The 21,601-nt window shown below is 37.9% G+C and overlaps 1 protein-coding gene across 5 annotated transcripts in view; it reads right to left on the bottom strand.

Moving 5' to 3' along the window:
* CFAP99 (cilia and flagella associated protein 99) overlaps positions 1-21,601 on the bottom strand; it is a 58,625-nt gene that overhangs the window by 8,306 nt on the left and 28,718 nt on the right. For all 5 annotated transcript variants that reach the window (XM_084517622.1, XM_084517620.1, XM_084517619.1 and 2 more), the window contains 8 exons: positions 20,621-20,701; positions 18,372-18,437; positions 17,371-17,430; positions 15,156-15,244; positions 12,893-13,097; positions 11,014-11,155; positions 9,631-9,782; positions 4,316-4,521 (listed from right to left, as the gene is read on the bottom strand). In XM_084517622.1, the coding sequence (XP_084373748.1) occupies positions 4,316-4,521; positions 9,631-9,782; positions 11,014-11,155; positions 12,893-13,097; positions 15,156-15,244; positions 17,371-17,430; positions 18,372-18,437; positions 20,621-20,701 (1,001 nt within the window). The remainder of the gene's footprint in view (positions 1-4,315; positions 4,522-9,630; positions 9,783-11,013; positions 11,156-12,892; positions 13,098-15,155; positions 15,245-17,370; positions 17,431-18,371; positions 18,438-20,620; positions 20,702-21,601) is intronic.

Below are 21,601 nucleotides of genomic sequence, written 5' to 3'. Positions count from 1 at the left end.
ACAAACAGAAGTATATTTTTAACAGCAGAAGGAAACTTAAACAAGTATGGTTGCCTCATATTGCAATAAACAATACAATTTTTTGCTATTTCCTCATTTTTTCAGTCTCAGTGACTTGGGCTGTCTGTACTTCACAGTTCTTTGTCTTTTATCTGTCCTGCACTCTATAATCTTAGTTATTGCAATGAGGAAAATGAATGTATCTGTTAACAGCTCACTGTTAGGGGAGCCATTATTTTCATATTTAAGCATACTCTACTGCCAGATTGATTACGGTTTTGTACTAATGTGAGGGATTTCAGCATTCAAATCCTGGCTCTCTTCCAAACCAATTAACTTGCTAAGCACCTCATTTCAGGTGGGGAAGTGACTGCTACTCTGTTTTCCTCAGCTGAAATAAAGATTATCAAGCTGTATAATCAGTGTTCACCCACAGCACTGCAGAGTGCTGGAGGCAGGCAGGGACCTCTGGAGGCTGCCTGCTCCAATCCTGCTCAGGCAGGGCTGCCCCGGACCACGTCCAGGTGGCTTCTGAAGCTCTCCAAGTCCAAGGAGGGGACTCCACAACCTCTCTGGGCAACTTCTGTCCCCCACACAGCACAGAAGAGCTTCCTGATCAGGTTTGGATGGCACCTCCTGTGTTTCCTTTTGTGCCCATTGCCTCTTGTCTCGACACAGGGTACCGCTAAGAGCCTGACTTCATCTTTTTACAGCCTCCTTTCAGGTGTTTATGCTGCTGATCCATCATTGCTGATGAATTTCTGCCTACTGTTTCCAAGCTAGTGAAGAACTGATTACCAGCAGCAGGGATTGAGAAAACAAATCTTACTTCCCTACTGCAATCACATACGGCACCCTAAGTACTTGCAAAATTTGTGAAATGAATGAAATCACAAATATTACAAAATACCAAACCCAGGTCCCTCATACTGCTAATCATTCAGCCTTTTTTCAGTGTTCTAGGCTATGTTTTTGAAGACCTGAAACAATAGCCACGCACTGGGGTAGCATGGCAGGCATTCCTCTATCACATCTTTCCAACTCCAAGAAGGCCTTTAGTCACTATGTTAGACCTGGTGTTAGTTCAGATTGTCACCCTGGAGCAGAAGCTGCTGCCTTCATCTGGATGTTGTCCTGTCTTGGACAGGGGAGGAGGCTTGGGCAGCAGGCACCATCGTGCCCAGCTGGCTTCTGTGTACCTCGCATATGTGGCAGTGGCTGGGGGGCACGGATGTGCTACTGTCAGCTATGTGAGACACTAAAATGTGAGAGACAATAAAACAGTGTGGTGTTTCCTAGAGGGGCCTGCAGGGGAGCCAGGAATTGAGTATGAGAAGTTTTGTGAGATAGCTTTCCTCTAAACAGCTTTAAACCACATGAATGGGGAGAACATGCAGCCCCAAGACCAGACTAAATCTAAATCTAACCCAAATCTAAATCTAACCCAAAGCAAAACCACCAAACCACAGATAAAGTGGACAGAAGGAGCCTCAGCACCAACGGATTTTATCTGTTGCTTGATTCTTACTGAGTTTAATTACCTGCAATATAGACATAGCCTCACTAGAGTGAAAGATCTGAAGCATACAGGCACATACCCATAGTACATTAGCATGTACTCAAATGGTCATAAATATTTTGGTGTTCATGTTTGAAAGCTGAGAACTCCAGTGTTTGTCCACTTCATATGCCAGTGCTGATTTTTAAGCTGTGTGAAGTTCTAGCAATTAAAGGGACGTCCTGCGTACATCCTGAATTGATTCTTAAGTGTTCTGCAGGCACTCACAAAGCTACTGCTGTGATGGATGTCATGGCTTGCAGTCTATTAAAGGCTGATGTCTCTGTAATTTTTCATGTTCCATTTCCTATTTTGTTTAATATAGTTCATTATATGCTTGCTCAATGTGCTTCTTTTGTGTTGATGTATGTCTGTTTGTAAATGATATTGAAAGGAACCTGCTTGGTAGGGACCCAATTAAACTCCAGCTGACACTAACTAAAGCACATTTGTTGGGAAAAGCTTAGCCATCACACTTCAGCTGATTAGCAGGAGCCTTCAACATAATACAATCGAAGATATAACGTGTAATTTTTTGTTGATGCACAGCGCTATCTTATGAGCACCATTGGTAAGATTTGCTATTCTATGCCTGTAATTATGATTTAATTCTGTAAACACAATCATTTGCTCTTTACATCTTCTGTGCAGTATATCAATACAAGCCAAACAACTAATCACTCACATTGACTTGATAGAAATTTCAGGAGTCCGGATCTGTAAATCAGGTTTAACACATGAAGCCTACAGCTTGTTTAGAGAAAAACAAAAGCTGCAGCAAAGTGTCTAGCACTCCTAAATAGGCCAGCATGCTGCATATTAACACCACCACAGATTTGCATTCTGGATGATAATGCATTAAATACATTTCTGAAGAACAACATTTCTAGTATGCTTTGATGATGCCTCTTCCTAGTACATGTAGATGCTCCCAAACTATGAGACATGAAAGAAAATGTCTTGTAACATCTATAATAAAACTTTATATTTGCCTTATTTGGAGAGCAAACAGGGCTCCCTTAAAATAAAGTATATTCCTGTATTCCTTATCACGAGTCTGAATAGAAGCTTGCAAACTCAGAGTTTAATTTCATTTAGATTCTACCATCTTTGGCATGGTGGTCTGTTCTAAATAACATTTCAAATATGTCGGGACAAAGAGTGAATCAAAGTTAACTTCGCATTCAAGCATAGCTTATTTCAGGATCAGAAGAGTTTTAGATTTGAATTAAGGCAAAGAGCTTGTATTAAAGAAACCCAGCACTATGCAATGTGCACAAACTGTGTATCTACCATAACAAATGATTATTAGAGTGCTCACTGCAAGAAACACATTTTATAAGGTATACAAGTTCTTAATGCCTAGTTCGAATCTCTGGTGGAAAAGGATGACTTGAAATGCTCCCACAGGCTTTCACAACACTGAATGCTTGGAGATGGGAATTTATTTCCAGCTCTAACTCCATTTCAGGTCCTTTAGTCTTAGTCTTCTCTTTATAGCCGCTGTAGAAGAGAAGTTCACTGATCTATGCAGTCAATCCACTGGAGCTGCAGTTATTGATTCATTAAACTCATTAAACTATGCTCCCGAGTACTAACACAGTAAAACCTCACTCTTTGGAGATTAACTGTCAGCAGCAAACCGAATCACAGCTGGGACCGGTGAAAACTATTTGAATGAATACATCAATACTGCCTGCTGTGATTGGGATTTAGAACTGGAAGATAAACCAATAACATGAACTGAACTCTTATCTAAGTGATAAACACAAATTTAAGACATGTCTAAAGACGCATGCTTTTAGCCTGATAGAATATGTCTTCAAAATGCCACCCTGAACACTGGCTTGCAGGATAAATATGGCAAGACAAGGACTAAACTATCTAACTCACAAAAGAAAAAACGTGAAAGAAAACTTGCAAAAAATAGCAAATAGTCAAGATGCATTAAAAATGGCATAAGATCAAGAGGTGTGCCATATTTTATACTTTCACACGGGCTTTCTTCCTGCTCAGATCTATTTGCAAATAGTTTCAACTTAGATTTTAAATTCTTTGTGGAAGGGACCTGTCTTCTGCATATGTAACCATCTATGATGGTTATGGATCCTTTATGACAATGAATAATAAATATGATAATGAATAATGAATATGAATAATGAATACAAAATTTGATCAGAGAGCCTGTAAGCAAAGATTTTTCTCTTTGATCTACTGCTATAATTTATTTAATTTATAATTTATTATTATTATCAGAAAATCTCCTTCCTAAAATATCTTCAATTTCCAAAATAAAGCCTGCACTTTTACATAACAAATGAAATTCAAGGAAGAAGACTATAGCCCTAGTGTATTGGTTTAGATGAAAATGAGAAGCCACTTTTAGTAGCAAGTTAGAATGATTTTAATAAAATCAAATTAGTTCTGATTAACTGAAAAGGAGCAGAAGAAAGGCAGAGCATCTTTCACAAGATACAAGTTTGGCTCCCAATCCTGAGGCAATGCTGTCAACACTAGCCTATAGAGCATCTTCAACCACAAATTCAAACTGATGAAAAAGATTTGTTACATTTGATGCAAAATATTTTCAAGAATAAATCCTGGTCCCAGTGTAATCTTTGACAGAAATCACACTGCTTTATAAAAGGGCAGTATTTTGCCTTTTTTTTTTTTTTTTTTTTTTTAAATTTTGAAGGGGCTAGCAAAACATTAACAAAGTTGTAATGTGCTAAATGTCGTATGCTGTTTTATACTGACTTTAAGGCAGCCGCTCGTCCAAGTTCTGCTCTGAACACAGAAATCTGGTCCAGTTTATCTAGAAGAAGTTGTTCCTTAGCTTGTTTTTCATGAATTATCTGGTCTCTCTTCTCTTCCTCTGCTGCCTTCTGTGCTTCTCTGAGTAGAGCGAGGCGTTCACGTAGTTCCACTATTGACATTTCACAAATTAAACCGTGGCCACCAGTCTAGGAAATACGAAATATAGGTTTAAATAACACGGTAAATGGCAAGGGGAGAGTAAATGACTAAAACCAGAATATTTTGATTGTGTTCCAAATCATGCTGAACACATTTTGACTTCAAAAACGACAGGCATGGCTCTAACCTAACTGTAATTTACAAGCTGTTTTTGAGGTGTAGAGCTCATCTTTTGTATGTGTAAAAACACAAGGCTCACAAAACATTTCATGCGAAAGCACTGAAATATAGCGTAGATTAGACATAAATACATTTGCTGTCCAGAAAAATAGTAGCTGACCTATCTTTTAGTTTTAGTTAGACATTACAAGTTTTGAAATGTGTAAAAGTGCATATTTTCTAAGTTTGTAAAACTAGAACTGACCTTACACTCAAAAACATGGATTTTTTTTTTTAATTTATCTATTTCCATGTTACAGATTTGATCTATGATGGCATCTACTATTTTTATCTGAAAAGACATGGAATAAAAAATGCTTTGTACACAGGAAATTCAAAAAAATGCCCAAATTTAAATTATTCAAACACAAATGTTTAAAGAAAGCTTTTTAAAATCTGCTTTGCAATGAGAATGTGTAGTGGTTTAACCCAGCAGGCAGCTCAGCACCACACAGTTGTTCACTCACTTACACTCTGTGGGATTGGGAGAGATTTGGAAATAAGTTAAAATTCATGGACTGAGGTAAGAGTTTAATAGGTCAGAAGAAGAATGGAATACAGTAGTAATAACAGTGACAGAGGAATATACAAAGCAAGTGATGTGCAATGCAATTGCTCCCCACCCCACTGGTGAATCCACATGTCCATCCCGTCCCCAAGCAGTGACCCCACATCCCCCCCAGAGCAGCCCCTGCAGTTTCATTGCTCCGCATGACGTCCTACGGCATGGGACGTCCCTTTGGCCAGTTTGGGGCAGTCGTGGTGGTTCTGTCCCCTCCCAGCTCCTGGTGCACCCCCAGCCCACTCCGGCAGGGCAGTGTGAAATGCTGTAAAGGCCTTGGCTTAGTGTAAGCACCATGCTGCAACACCTAAACCATCAGTGTGCTGTCAGCATTGTTCTCATCCTAAATCCAAAACACAGCCTCATACCAGCTGCTAGGAAGAAAATGAACTGTATCCCAGCCCAAATCAGGACAGAGGGATAATGAGCCTGATTCTGAGATATAATGAGAGACTTCTGCACCTTAGATTACATCTGAAGACAGATCATTTCTAAACAGTTGTATATATTTGAAGTTTTCAGCCCTTGTTCTTACATAAACTCTCCCTTTCCCTGTGTCAACGCAATTATACACCTGCATAAAAGGAAAACTTGCACAAACCCCCATGAATATTGAGCCTCTCTGCAGTTTTCTCTGGAAAATTTCACCCCTTACACATCAGCTAACATTCTTTTGTCTATCAACCTAGTTTTGGTACACATCTTTGGTACATATCTGGTACCATGGCATGTTATAATGGAATGCATATGATGGGTGCAGGAAGTCAAGATGCTTACCAGATAAAGTTGTACAAAATTAAGAGTGATATAATCATTAAGATTTTAATTACAAAGGCCTTGGTCTACTTAGTTCCATAGAACTAAGAACATAGAACATAGAGAATTAATAACAAGGTTTGGAAAGGCTGAACTAGGGGAGGGCAATATAAAAGAAAAATCACTCCTCCAAATTTATTTCTAAGACTGAAATTAAGTGGTAATGATAAATCTATGTAAGTAAAAATCAAGGTAATCATTTTAATGGAAATTATTCAGTTAAAAGAGCCTTTGTGTTTTCAAACAATCCTTTTTAGCAGGAAAAAGCCCTTGTACTGAATACTTAGTTGCTTGTTGACAGAACACTATTTACCTTTCAGCTTTTGGGTTTTTCACAAAACAGAATGTGAAGGAAAAAAAGGAAAAGAAAAAGGAAAAGGAAAAGAGAAGGGTGCTCTGTCAAAGACACATGCTCTGATTGTTTGGCTGCAAGAACTGACGTGGTCCCAGTCCCTCTTCTCTGGCCTGGTATGTCATCTAAGCAGCCTAGTCACGATCCCTCCCTTCACTGAGCATTTTGTGGCTGTTCAGAGCAGCAGGTCTATGAATCTGGGTGAAAGATGAGAGAGATGAAGAAAACAGTAATGGCAGCGGGAAGAAAAACACCAAGTAAGACAAAGAACCAGGCTTAACCACCTGCTGCTACAGCAATAGTGCTTAAGTGGGCTCAGTATTGAGTTAGTCTGGAGAGCCTGATGATACAAGCTCAGCAGCGAAGGAGAACGTGCCTTGGGCAGCCATCCCTGGGGACTTCGCCAACATTTCAAAGAGTCTCTCCTACCATTTTGGTCCCCACAGCTTCTCTTCCTAAAGCTTCAGAAGTTGAGCAAGTAGGAAGAGAACATCACCTCACTGTTTTTTCACCTAAAGCTTGACTCTTCAGTTTTAGTTCGGTGGTTTCTGCTTCCACACTCCTCATGTTTACTGAACATGACCTAAATAAGCATTGCTCACCAGTAACATCAAAAGAAGACTGATGGAAGAGTTCAATATTAAAGTTTTCTTTTTGCATCTTTTTCATAGACATGTAAACACCATTCATAAACACCATAGGTTACTGAAACAATAAATGATCATTTATCTCCTTCTCAAATTTCAATTTAGGGTGAATTTGCAAATGGTAAATGCTATAATACCTTGCCTCTAATTTAAGCTACGCAATGACCACCGAGTTGTATTCACAGAAAGTGAAAGGAAAATGTTTTACAACAAATACGTCCCACTGTTTGTGTGTGAGCATCGTAAGCAGAAACCAAAAAGGCCCAGGGAAGAGAATTTCCTAGAAGCATAGAATGGTAGAGGTGAATACTTTGAGTGTGTGCATTTCAAAAATATTCAGTGAAGTGGTTCCTAAAATAAGAAAGGTTCTATACTTGTGCAGTAGATAATGCTGATACTTGGGCAACTGAAGCGCCATCAAGTTAAGGACTGGGTACTTTAAAAATTGTGAGAATGAGTGTGAATTTTATGGACACATACTTAATTTAATTGAGCCTGAAAAAGCCTTTTGTAGAAAGAAAAAAATAGGGCAAGCTATCACCAAAAGAATGCTAAATGACTCTTGAGAGCCATCGCAATAGCGAGTATAATGGAACTGTGAAATAAGCTGAGATATCATTCAGTTTGACTCTCATACTTGCAATATGACCTGTATGGCCAGCCCATTTCCAGCAACCTTACACTACAGTAACCTTACAAATAGCATAAGCTTGATTTCAAATGATATTTTCATGTATGACTTGAAACCAGTTATGTTTTTCCACTGTCTTTTCAGATGAGCTGGATGGGAAAATGCACTTAAAGCCATATCTGTACTTAGAAACAAACACGATTCCAGCGGAAGATCTATGTCAAGGGTTGACAGCCACTGTAAGTGGCAATGAAATGAACTAGGTTCACAAATAAAAAAGTACTGACATTCCAATCACCTTCACTTGCCCGAATGAGAACATGCACCATTTTACCATTGTGATTGAAGAAGCAATGACATTTCCACATCCAAATACATTATACTGTTGTGTCTTTGCAGCCTACATCTTATGACTTTGCAGCCTACATCTTGTGACTGAATCATCTGGGTAATAACTGTGCAGTGAGACCACGTGCTAAGGGCTCTGTTTAGGGATGACAAAATGTGAAGCTCTATCTGGAGCAGTAAAAGACTTACAGATTGGAGTACCTTTCTGCTATTTCTATGAAGACAGTTTACAATATCTGTGGTGTAAAGTAATTATTTGTACTCTTCACTTATTTCTCTCTTTTTTTTTTTTTTTTTTGTTTATTTGTTTTGTTTTTATTAGGTTTCAGTATTATTTCTCCATGGATGGCTGGAGTGAGTCTGGGTTTGAAAAAGGAGAATTGCATTCTTTGGCTGGAAAGGTGGAGAAGCAAAGAGAGTAAAGGAGGATTTGACATCTGGGGAGTTGGTTTTATTATCGTTCACTTATTTCACACTTAAGATTAAATGTGTTCTAAATTCTGATAAATGAGATGGGTGCTTTATCTGGAGCCTGCAAATACAGCAGGTAGCTTTACAATCAGTGAATGTCTCAGTTCTCTTCAGAGAAGCAGGAGATAAAACTAAAGCATCATACAGACTGTTTGAACAGCCCCATGGAAGGAAGACCTGTTCCTTCTGTATGGTTTCTGCAGACTAGCCATGGATGGTTTTGAGTTTGTTACCTTCATTTGAATACTAGTAAAAAAAGCAAGAAAAAAAACCAAAATGATTATATTTAAAATTGGTGGGGTCATTTTATATTATTTTATGTTATTCTTTTTAATTTGGGTGTGAAAAATGGAAGAGTATCTTTTAGCTACTCTGCTTCTAGTTTAGTGGTAGGATAACAGATTTCTAGATGCTGACTAAGTCTGGAAATTCTGCAAAAGTGCCCACTGCCAAGCCCAGTACCAGGCATATTAGTTGTGTATCAATAGTAAGTCCAAGAAGTTTGGGATACATTTACTGTGGACTTAACCACACACAGACAAGGCATTTGCACAGTACATTGTAACAGAACAGCAGGTTTGGGTTCTCCAGACAATCTCTTGTGTGTACCTGAATGTTGACAGTTTTGAAAGCACAGGAAATTAATTTTGCCAATTACCATGGCAATCAACACAGCACTATGAAAAACAGTACATCAGTTCACACTTTGTTTTTTGTGTCAGTCCTTACTGAGGATTGACGAATCTGTGACTTTTTGAAGGTGGATAGCACACGTTGTCATCACTTTGTAGTCTCTTTCTGAAGGACGCTGGGAAACCTAGATACCATTGGCAAAATTCAAAGAAAGTTCAAAGGGCCTAAGATTTCACTTACCACGAGAAGTTTTACGTAAGATCTCACTTACTTTCACAATATTCTTCATGGTAAAAACTTTATTTTATAAACTTTGTGAAAGTTTCGTTTCAAAACTAATCTTTGTGTCGTGGGGCCACTTTGTATTTAACACTACGCATGCAGGCTGAGATATATCAGTACACAATTCCTCTGAACATGTGAAGCACATACAGTATGCATCTATGTAAAAACTGTAGTTCTTCCTTTTGGGCTTACCTCAGTTAAATCAACAAACTTGTGTTTAAGGATTGGTAAAGATTCAATGGCTCGTATTTGTTGAATTAATTCACATCTTTTCCGAAGCTTCTCCTCCTCTTCTTCTAAAGCTTGCCGAAGAAGTTCTCGATTTTCTTCACTAACTTCCTGAACTGAAAGAAAAGAACTAATCTCTGTTAGCTGATTGCATATTTTAACAAGTAGTCCATCTGGAGGAAAATTCATACGCATTTGTGAATAACGATAATAATACGGATCTAAAGGTACTTGAGGGAACAATCTGTCATTGGTGGGAGGAATGATTAGAGAAACAAATGAGTACTTCCCACCTCCAGTATCTATCATTCTATTCAACACAGAAGCATATTGTATACATACATAAAAAAGACACTTGAATTATTGCATCCTAATTTCTGCTCTAATTAATGTATACTGTTTCATTATTTAATAAAAGGATATGATACAGTATCAAACATTCATAGTTTTTCAAGCTATATATATATATCATAGAAATCATTGAATTGCAAAGGTTGGTAGGCTTCGCTAGACCATTTTAGACTGGCTAACTCTCTCTGCCCCCTCAAATTCAAGTACGGAGTAAGATAAGCAGAGAAAAGTCTTCTGCTCACTAAAATATGCACAGAGGTAGCCCACTTGTACACCAGAGGTTAAGATGGTATTGCACTGTAGTAAGTACAGACATGCCAGTCAGAATGGCCTTCTGCCTGGACTTCATTCGCTGATGCATTAACTGAAGAATTTTCTTTAAGAATTATGGAGGATGAGTAACATCATTTCTCTTCATCCTAATGAGTGGTCTGTCTTGGAGGTGCTACCTCCTCCTCCCTCGTGATCCTGCCCTTCTGGGAGATCTCTTTTCTTTCCTCAGCTACAATCTTCTTTTCCAGACTGTCTTCTCTGGAGAAGACAATAATCTTGAGCTATGATTCTTTCAGAGTGGTTGCTAGGCAAATCCTCTCTTAATGGTATGAATCACAAGAAGCTGAGCTTCAAAACTTGATTTGACAAAATGTACAGTCATTTCACATATGCTGCTTTTAGATGGAAGGGAAACCAGTTGCAGAACATTAGTGCTGTATTTTTCCCTTTTAAACAAAGAGTAATTCCCATGAGCAGTAGCTTAGAATTTTTGATCTACCCATTACAAACCTGCTACTGGCATTCACATGCTTACATTTCTGGGAATGTATATCCTGAGTATTTGCCTCAGCTTCCCTTTCCTTTCAGTAGACATTGTAATTACCCCACTAAAATAAAATAATCTGAGGACATTTGGCATCATCTTTTTTTTTTTTTTTTCTTTCTATTTTTCTTTTTCTTTTATTTCTTTCTTTATTTTTTTTTTTGGCAATATATAAATACCTATCTGCTGTTTGTATTTCTGAAGCTTTAGTTTTGCTTGCTTTGCGTTCTTGTGTCCTTCCACGACCTGCTCCACCAGCTCTCTCATTTCTTTCTGTTCCTGGAGACGTTTCTCTGCATACTGGTGCATCAGCTCTGCTTTCTAAATCCCAGACAAACAGGTTAATAAAATTACTGATAACTGGTGATCTGAGAGCCTCAAATCATTGAAACAGTGCAAAGGTAAATGGATTCGTAGCACTACATCATTCACAAAAGCAGCAAAGGACTTTGGCTGGGGACAATATAAAGACCCAATTTTAATGCATCCCTCTCTACCTTTTAGTTTCACACCACAGCCCTCCATAACATTTGTACTGCAATTTCCCAGGGTTTTCTCCCATATGTTTCTAAAAGTAGACAAAAAAAGTCATCTCTGGATCTGGTTTTGAGATACCAAGAAGAGTGCCAGTCTAATACACAGACAGTTGTATGCCTGCAGGATCTTCTTTGGCCTGAGCTGTATATCTGTAACGTACAGAAAGTCCACTTTTAGTGATCACGTTCCTTTCTATGCCAGACAAAACAAACAGGAAGCAGAAAACAATTTTCTAACATTCTTTTCTGTATTTTCTGCTTTAGATGGAATACTAGAGTTTTAAAAGAAGGAGGGAGGCCACCATGACAGCTGTTGGTCATGGATAGAGTGCCCTGCTCGCATCTGTTGGAAAGTGAAGGGAGCTGCCAGGAATTGGTGAGGTTAGAGCAAGTCTGATTTGCACATTCCCAGATAAATATAGATGGGGATATTTCTGTTAAAAATAAAACATACGTGCCCTGAAATCAAGGTGAATATAATAGTTACAATCATTTTGGAATGGGTGTGACCAACCATACCATGCACAGTTGTACATGTTAGGGTTCACTTTAAGTTCTTGCTACAGAGTGTCTAGATAGACATAATGCCAAAAAAGGTTCAGATTTTTTTTTTTTTTTTAAAGGACAGAAAAGGACCACATTAAGAACGTTTCCCTTTTGTAGTATAGTTTTTACAAAAACCTTTGTGTCCCAATCCTAAGTTCCTGAGACACTACTGAGACATCTGTGAGAGGTGGCCAAAAGTACTGGCCAGCCTATGGGCATAGCAATAAATCAGGATGAGACAAGAAAAGCAGTGGACACCATGTGTGATAGTGACTATTAAAAATATTAAGTCTATAGTATTGGTGATTCCTTGATCATTTGCTTAGTTTATAGGAAAACCACGAGAAATGTATTGGGGTTTGGGAAAAAAAATGAAAAGATCTAACAATGTTTTGGGAAAAAATGTGATTTGCAAGATTGTAAAATGTGTGAGAGGTACTTCTTGGTGTAAGTATTCATTTTTCATGTATGTAGATCTAATGAGGGTTCCCTGTCTGAATTTTCCCCTACGAGAGATCCAGGCATGTCAGATAATATGAAGTAAATTGAATTATATCAGTTGTAGAAAGCAAATTCTTTTATATTTGTGGCTCTCATTTTAACAAGATAATGAAATTAGTCATATATTGGCGATTTCTTTACAAACAGTGCTTAATATCTCAGTATCTATATAGAAAGAATATTCACAATGACATGAATATAAGGCAAAATGCTTTAAACTGTTCAACTGAACTCAGAAGTGCTACCAGTCAAATCAAAATCTTGTAAAAAATGCTTAGATGTATAAGTATTGCTGTGTCTGGAAGCTATAGCAGTATTTTTTAATTGTTTGCAGACTCCCGTGAGTAAAGACATTGTACAGAACTTTTATAACTGATTATAAGAGTTATATATATATATTATATCTAGTTATATCTATGGTAAGTTTTGCACTGCTTTAATGCAAGCAAAATTTGAACAACACTATATGTATTACCTCTTCTCTCATTAGATCAGCTTTCTTCTTATTTTCTTGAGTTACATTCTGATGGGCTAAAACTGCCTCTTCATGACTCAGTTTCCCTTGAAGTCTCCTACACTCTATTTCAGCCAGTTGCTCCTCCAAATCTTTCCCACGCATCTGTTTTTGCCATTCCAAGAATTCAGATGGGTCTCCAGCCCCTCGTAGCAAATTTTCAATTCTGCAAGAGTGAAAGAAGAGTATACCATAGTAGGGATCTGGCTCTCCAGCAACGGCCTTGGTTTGTAAAACATTTCTATCAGTTTGTTGTGACATAAAGTGTTTGATCTCTCCGAAGAAAAAAGGTGGTTGTAGCTAAGTCACTTCACAAATGCATTTTAATTCCAGTGTAAGAGGAGATCCTACTATGAAGAAAGCCTGGGAAAGCTGGGCAGGAAAAAAGTGCATGAGGGTGTGAAATTTTTCAGAACAGTAAAGCCCCAGGAGAGGGCTAACTTTATTTATATATGTATTCTCACAAGGAGTAAGAAGAATCAGGCCAATGGTATGTACATTTTCTCAGAGGATTACTTTGCTTAGAGGTAGAAAGAACAAGAAACTTTTCTCTTTGGCAGTCTTCTTGGCCACTTTAACATAGAGAACTAAAATCTTTCTCTGCTTAATTCTATCTGTTTCGTATTGTATCAATTAAATAATCCTATAACATGTAACGAGGCAAAGAAGTATTCAATTAAGCAAAACCACATTCTTATTTTTTGTGCTTGATTGATAGAGAAGCATAGCAAAGCCCTGCAGCAGGCCCCTCAAAGTCCAGCAGCAGAGGATTGAGTGAGCCAAGAATTTGGGCAGAGACACAAAAATGCAGTGAGTTGTGCCTTATTGTTGCTCCCCAATGCATATATATGTACGTGCTGTTTGTTGAATGCAGCTGAAGATTACATCTCATGAATATAAAATAGTGTTAAGTTGAGGGGAAAATCTCTTCCTTTACCAAGTGGAATAAAATTCTGCCAGATAGAGTGAACAGTATCATGTATAATTGTATAAAAAAAAACTCAATATGCATACACAGCTGTTAATGATGGGAGGTAGCACAACCTGAGTGATGTGTAATATCTTACTGCTAAAATCCTGATCCATATATCAAAATTTCCTAGATCCAAAAACTAAATCCAACTTTAGGCACTCATTCCAGGATTTAAAATGCTAATATTTAGTCCTTAGCCTGCTAAGTTAGGTGGATTAGTAATAATACTAAATCAAGATGACAATGGTATAGGTTTTATCTTTGCTAAAATTATTATTGAAAATGTTCTGTATTTCTAGTTATAGAATACAATCTGCAGTGTACATTCAGAAGTCAATCTCTCTCTAATTAACATCAGCTGAAAACCTATGCCACTTAGTCAGGCTTCCTTATGTCAGAGCCCTAACAGCACCAAAAGGACCTGCAACCTTTTGTTCCCCACTCCTAGGATTTAGTTTTCTGTGTTCAAAGGCAGCTCTGTTGTGGTGAAGCTGTACACCACTGGATCAGACTGCAGTGAAAAGAGCTGTGTGAGGAAGAGCTGTGAAAATTCTTATGTGTGCGTGGACTTTCTTTCTGGGAGCTGCATTTCGGTTTGTGCTAACAGCCACTGTCCTTGCCTAAGCTATGCTGCAGGTATGCGTGTGCCCATCCCTGTACTTGCTGTCAGGATGTTGTCCTTACATGCCTTGCTGTCACTCTCAGCTCCTGGCTCATTTGCCTGGTGGAGCAGCAAGCTCTTAGTTCTCCATGACAGCTGACTGTGATAGAAATGGACAGGTATTTTTATATACGGATAAACAAGTTCAACTATCAAATCTGGCATTTAGTTCCCCAGAAACTGTCAAAGAAAATGAAGGTATATGAAATGATTTGGCTTAAAATATATGCTTCTTTTATAATGGACAGGGGTAAATGTGTATTTGGGACAGTATTTATTTGAGAGAATTGGAATAAATGTAACAAGTGATCCTTATTGGGCTTTACAAGTGGACACTACCCAGAGTGTTAAATCAGAACACTGTCACACTTCTACAGCATCTCCAGCTAAATGACTTTAATGTAGACATTCATTTTAGACAACTTTTCTCTTTGTCAGCAATGTTTATATGTTTATAGAACAGCTTCCTAATGCCTTACAACAGATCCTTTATATTACTTTACTTGGAGTTTACTTGGTTATTTTCATGTGGTTAATTATTCTGTATCAAGGGATGTGAAAAATAATCTGAGAAAGACGCTTGATTGTACCTCTTGAGCTCCTGTTCCATTTTCCGCTGATAGAGGGCACCCTCTCTTAAAATAGCTGCTGCGTTTAATTTAATAGGTATATTGTCAATCTGTCAAGAAAGGGAATGTACATACTATCGTTAGTAATGTAAACCATAAAACAGAATATAAAAACATTTCAATGGGTTAAATAAATCGACCTAAGACAGCATAAATTTTGCTTAAAGCATTCATCTAGCATTAATCTGACATTCACAATGAAATTGCATGCTGTTCATAAACCACTCAAGCTGCTTAAGAAATCAGCAAAGTCCCCCAAGTGGATTATAAATTTGTAATCACTCTTGGACCGTGTCAAATCCCTTGGAATGTGTTCACTTCCTTTCATTCGTTCAGTGCTCATATACATAGTGTGCATGGATTCCATCTGGGTTGAACAAAGAAAATCAACTGCTTCCAAAGTTAAATATTTTGTGTGCCTATCTCTGAGGGAAAACAACTTGGCCAAAAACATTAAAGTAAATCATAAGCACACAAAGATCTTAAAAGTTTTTTGCAAATAATCACTGTTTTAACCTAATAATATTTCTAAGACAGCAGGTATTACCAATTGCCATATCCATTTGCTAGACAGAGGCAGCAAAGTTCTCAGTGACTCTCAGCCTTCATGGTACAAGTTGGACTAGATCCTGTAGCTGCTCTGTGGTTCTTCAGAGCACTGCCTTAGGACTAACTTCTAGACAACCTGTAAGTACTGCGTGAGGAAGGGAACAATCTCTCTTCCAGTTAAAATTCTCCTTGAACACATAGACTGTTCAGATAACAAAATAACACCTTTGCAGATGTGTATAATTGGAACTGATCAAACCAAGACAAAGCAGTGCAAGTGGGATAAGAACTGGGATCATTCTTGCAGAAAACCAAGTTCAGTCACAACACATTTGACCTAAGTCCAGACAAGTTGTTTAGAATCCATATGTCTATTTAGACTCCAAATTAACAACTTAATGAGTAGCTGAGAAACAGATGCAGAGAATCACTAAAGCAAATATTGTATGTGCAAATATGTTCTGCGGTCTCCTGAAATATATAAGCTAACTGGAAAAGCAAAGGGATATTTTATACTTCATATTAATTAGGCACGTTGAGGATAATAAATGCATGGTACCACCTAGAAATTCAGTGAGTAGAATTACTGAGTTTTCCACGTTTAGAGTTGGAATGGAGCTGTCCATTTTAATGGACAAAAATTAATTACCTGCCTATTTCTTGGCAAAATGATGATAACTCAAAGAATTTAGGACAAGAACCCCAAACAATGTACTTAAAGATGGCTTTAAAGAGTAGGTAGACCTCACAAGGTATTTGAGGTCACAATACAAACACAGTCTCCACATTAAATTATTCTGGATATGAACTTGAAACAAATGAAAGGTGACAGATTGAATGATATAAGAGCAAACATTATCTGTGCCATAATTATTGCAGAGAGAGCAACTTGAATTTTCATGTTCTGTACCATTAACAGTGAACAGACCATTTTCTGTATTTACAGTTCTCCAAACCTTGGAAATCCTAGTGGAGAAACAATCAGTATAGTGGATTTTGTGACCTGACTGTGTCTGAAGGACACAAGACAAACATCCAGACAGATTGTATATTGCATATCAGACAGTCATTAACTGGAATCTTCGTTCTTTAGAATCTCATATCGAAACTGTGATTTATGGATACAAGATTGTTCCGTCCCTGTGCTGAGTTCTTAAACCATGGGTTCACAATTCTCCTGCTGTCCATACTGGACTTCCAGCATGGACCTGGGCTGATGTTGTAGCGGTGTCTCCTGACTGGAGTTCCTGGGTTGACCCTGGACCTTGCTTTGTCTAAGGATGACTGGCTGTCAGCAGAGCCTGTCACTATCACCAGCCTTGGCCTGTTCAGATACTGTAGCCTATGTCCTGCTTGGTGAGGGCACTGCCTGTGATTTTACTACCCTTGGCTCATAGTTTGTCCTCCCTCCTGGAGTAGCCACACTCTTGTTGCTCCCTGACCATTTCTTTGTGGATTGTAAAAGGTCCATAGACCTTTATAGCCTTAGCCCTAATCCATCTCATTCTCCTGCACAACTCATGTAAAACCCTGGATTCCAGCAGAGCTCGCATTCCCACAAAATTTGTGTTCTTTTAGTCTGAAGTTTTCAAGTACATTTAGAAATGGAATCTGAAATTTTACTCACCTTGCTTTGGATCTTTTGAGCCCGGAATGCTGGCCTACTCTTCATATCGTTGTGTATGTTCTGCAGTTCAAACCAAAAATACATTTTTTCATTTCAGAGTGAGAATTTCAAATACTCAGCAGAAGAATATTAGATCTTTACAGAAAATCACTCTTGAATAATCATCTACAGTAACAACTGTGATCATGGAATATATCTTGTGATTGCTATATCCTCAAAAACTTGCAATATACATCCAATGCAGTGGAAATATTTCTTATCAAATAACCATGCAAACATGGGTGCAAATAAAAAGTTATTGCAAAGATTCTTTTATTTCCATAACCTTTCTTGACTAAAATAATACCAAAAACAGTGATGTTTCATTTGACTATTGAGTTCTATCTATAGATCATGAATGTATTCAGCTCTTAGCTGAAACAGATACTGGGAAGACAAAATACAGTGCCAAAGGATATTAAAAATATATATATTAAAGTGGTAGAATTCTAGCAATGGTTATTAATTTCATTTTATGGTAATACTGATGTGAATGTGTCTGGATATTATGGGGATGAACACAGGGAATAGAATATGCAGATGTAATGAATATATGGTTTGGTGACAGAGTTGCAAATGGGGAATCAACCAAAGCAATAGTTCTGTATGAATGGGAGTGTTACTGCCTCAGCTTGACTGCTCCATGAAAAAATATTATGTGGGTTTAGAGGAATTTTGGTGGTTTGGAGACTTGTAGTATCACAGGAAAGCTCGTGGTCTCAGAATTAGCAGAATAATAAAGTAGGACCAGAAGAAAAGGGGGTTGTGCACTATGGTTGCAAAGAAACAAATGTTAGTATGTTGCATAATCTGAAAATAATATGTATGTGAACTGTCCACACAACCGCAAGTTGTGTGACAAATAAAAATTTTCAAATACTTTGCAATATCTTTATACACCTCAGCCATTTTTCATCTTCACACTGTGTAATTTTTAGATAATAAAGTATTTTGTAGCATACCTCTCCCTTTTTTGGATTCGTGGTTGCACACTTGAACTGGTTAGTGTTTGCTTTCAGAAGCAGATCCTAGAATTAAAGCAATTAACTTAAGGAGTACGGTACATTTAAATTCTCTAATAAGAATTTTCTATCTGAAAAAAAAAACCCTGCAGTACAGATCAATATACTAACTTGTTTCCAATGAATGAAGCCTGGACTTAACATTGAAAAGAATTTTCATTCCTGATGAAAGACTTGTTGTAGGCAAGTCTTGACTGTCTGCACAGTTCTACCTGGTTGTATCCTTTGCATAGGGCATCAGGCCCTTTGCTACGTCTGCCCACATGAGAGACGTTGCTCATTCAACCTCTTAAAAGCCTCATAATCATCTATGGCACATCAGTACCATAGCTAGTAACTGTTTGCACATAGCTAATAAATGATGGCTTTGTTCTTCTGTTAAATCAGAAGACTATGATCAGATCTGAGCACCAAGGGTTGCTCCAATGGGCACATCCATAACACTAATTTTGTCTGTCATTTCCAAGGGGGAAGTACAGGAAGCCCCATCTCCTGTTTCTGGATATTTCTTTTGATTGTAATCAGTAATCTTTAACCCAATCTGTGAAACACAGGCTAGATTTTCCAGTATCTTTCTGGTGGTCAGCTGTCCATAACATCCACACATCCGTAACGGTACTGAGTATGGCTTCCTGCCTTTTAAAGCTGCTCAGACACAGTACTTATAATGCCATCTATAGCTATTGCAAGAATTCTAGGAAACAAATGGCATTTCTTAATGCATAGTTCTTTTAGGACCCAACATTTCAGCTTGTTTAGCAAACAGTGTAGGGAACTGACCTTTGGGAATGCTTTGGATGCCTTTTATAACATTCCAAAGGCAACAAAAACTGCTGTTAATGCAGCTCTGATTTCTGTGGTGGTTTTCTTTTGTTCCTTGCATTCACGCATTTTCCCCCCTGAAGAATGTGGCCGGTAGTTAAGTGATTTTACAGTTGTCATAGATTTTTGACAATATAGGCACTGTGATATCCTGCTTTTCCTCCCCAGTTTTTCTAGAAAGTTTGTACGTATAAATGAGCATACAATGTGCTTTCTCCACAATGTGGAAATAATACAAGTATAATAAATAATGCAGTACTGTTTGGTAATGAAATACCAAGCAATGTGATGGGCCAGCAAAAGGAATGTAAAGTTTATCCCCCTAGAATCTATCACACATTAAGGTTTTTACTATTTTACCATTGTTTAGGAGCAGAATCCAATGCCCCTTTCACAAGGACGTGCACAAGGACACATGAAGAGCCCAGAACAGTGATAAATGGTCTTGTACTAGCTAGTGAAAGCTAAAGTAAGGCATTTTCAGAATGGAGGTGGGAGAGTGCAGATAAAAACAAGTCAAATAGCACACCTTTTATCACATGCTGTGATTGGGTTGGATATGGTGATTACAGAGTGGGAAGGAAGAAAGAAAGTGGGAACTGACATTTAATTAATTCCCTTCCAAGGAGAAGAAGGTAACAATCCGCTTTAACCATGATAGGAGCTAACTTATTGAACAGGTTTCATATCAAAGTTTAGATCAATTCAAATAACTAAATCTGTGTCTTTCTGTGAGGGTACTTACCAGGCCCTCCTTTCTCTTGCTGTCTTAACATACAGACCATGTACTCTGCTTCTTTACAGATGCTGATGACTTCCCACTCCCTCAGTCCACTTAAGGAATGAGTACGGATTCCACATGAAAAAGAACTCAGGATCTACTGATACTTTAAATCAGTAATGGCATGTGGTTATTTACCAGTTACTATAGAAAGCAAACAAAAATATTGAATATATTTCATATTTTGAAGCCTTGATTATTAAGTGAATGCCTTAAATATCCACATGTCTTGTGGGAGTAAAAGAGCCAGTTTCAAGCTGGTGAAGAAAAGAAAGTAATTGCATTTCTGCTACCTTACATAGTTATTTGCATAATCCCTCATGTAATTCTTGTGAATATAAGGTGACCTTAATAATAAAAGGTGGATCTTAATAAATTGATAATAAAATAAAGAAGATGGGCAAAGGATGATAGAACAGAATAGAGAACACAGACCTCATGACTTTAGAGAAAGAGCCGTGACCTATTAGCTACAAAAGCAAATATGTTTCAGATAGAGTTCTTAGATTTGTGAAAACTGGTACAAATTGCAGAACAGAGAGTTCAGAAGAAAGAAAACACTGGAACAGGAACTTAATACACTTACTTCTGCTTTCTGTCGATTTTTTATTTTGACTTCCTTTAGTTGCTTTTTTTCCTTTGGAGGCTTGTAGGTACTTGGAGGAACCTAAATAAAAAGAAAATAATATCCACAGTATGGGATATAAAACATTTAAAGTGATATATTCTTGCAGGGAAAACACCACATTCACCTTTACTGTAAAACAGCTGCAGTTATTTTCTAAATATTGATTCTTTTCTATCAGTGCCAGCATAGAAGCCATGGACAGATTCCAATTAGCTGGGACCACCCAGGCTTTTCAGACCTGTGCAGTGTAATATAAGCCCTGGACAAAGGGCCAGTAAGAAAGAATAATCTGGAACTAGTACAAGAAAGGCTGAGGGAACAGTAGACACCATAGGCTCGATGAAGGGGAAAAAGAAGTTATCAGAAGGGGAAAAGTTCTGTCTGGCATCACACAAACTTCAGCTTCATAGCTCTGACAGCCAGATAGGGTAGCTGTATGAACTTAAGTGGTGGAGCTCTGGCACAGTGCGTGTCGACAAGTTTACAGAGGGTCCAAGGAAGTTTGGGGAAGAAAAATACTTTGAGGGTTATTAAACACCCAGGCACTGCATTGTAACTGAGGACATCTTTGAATGTTTGGAAGCTGAGAAGGTTGTTGGGGAAAGCAGCAACTATGCTTGTCTTATCACTGTGTTCCTCCTAGACATCTGGGTTTAGCCACTACTGGAAAAATTTAATAATAATAATAATAATAATAATAATAATAATAATAATAGTAATAATAAAACCAACAAACAGGCAAAATGAACCTTCTTTCTGTTATACTGTGGCTGCCCCGATGTGCTTGTAAAGGGACATCACTGGAAATGTAGATTAAATGTTTGGAGGTAGAGGACTGTGAGGACCCTTCCAGCATTAGTCAAACATTTGGGAAAGCATTCGCATGTCAGAAAGTGGTACAGATAAAATGACCAGGAAAGATTTATAGTCTGGCTGTCC

Source organism: Aythya ferina (genome assembly GCF_964211825.1).
Source record: "Aythya ferina genome assembly, chromosome: 4".
NCBI lineage: Eukaryota > Metazoa > Chordata > Aves > Anseriformes > Anatidae > Aythya > Aythya ferina.
Note: the sequence above shows the minus strand (reverse complement) of the source record. Positions and strands in the feature narration are given on the sequence as shown.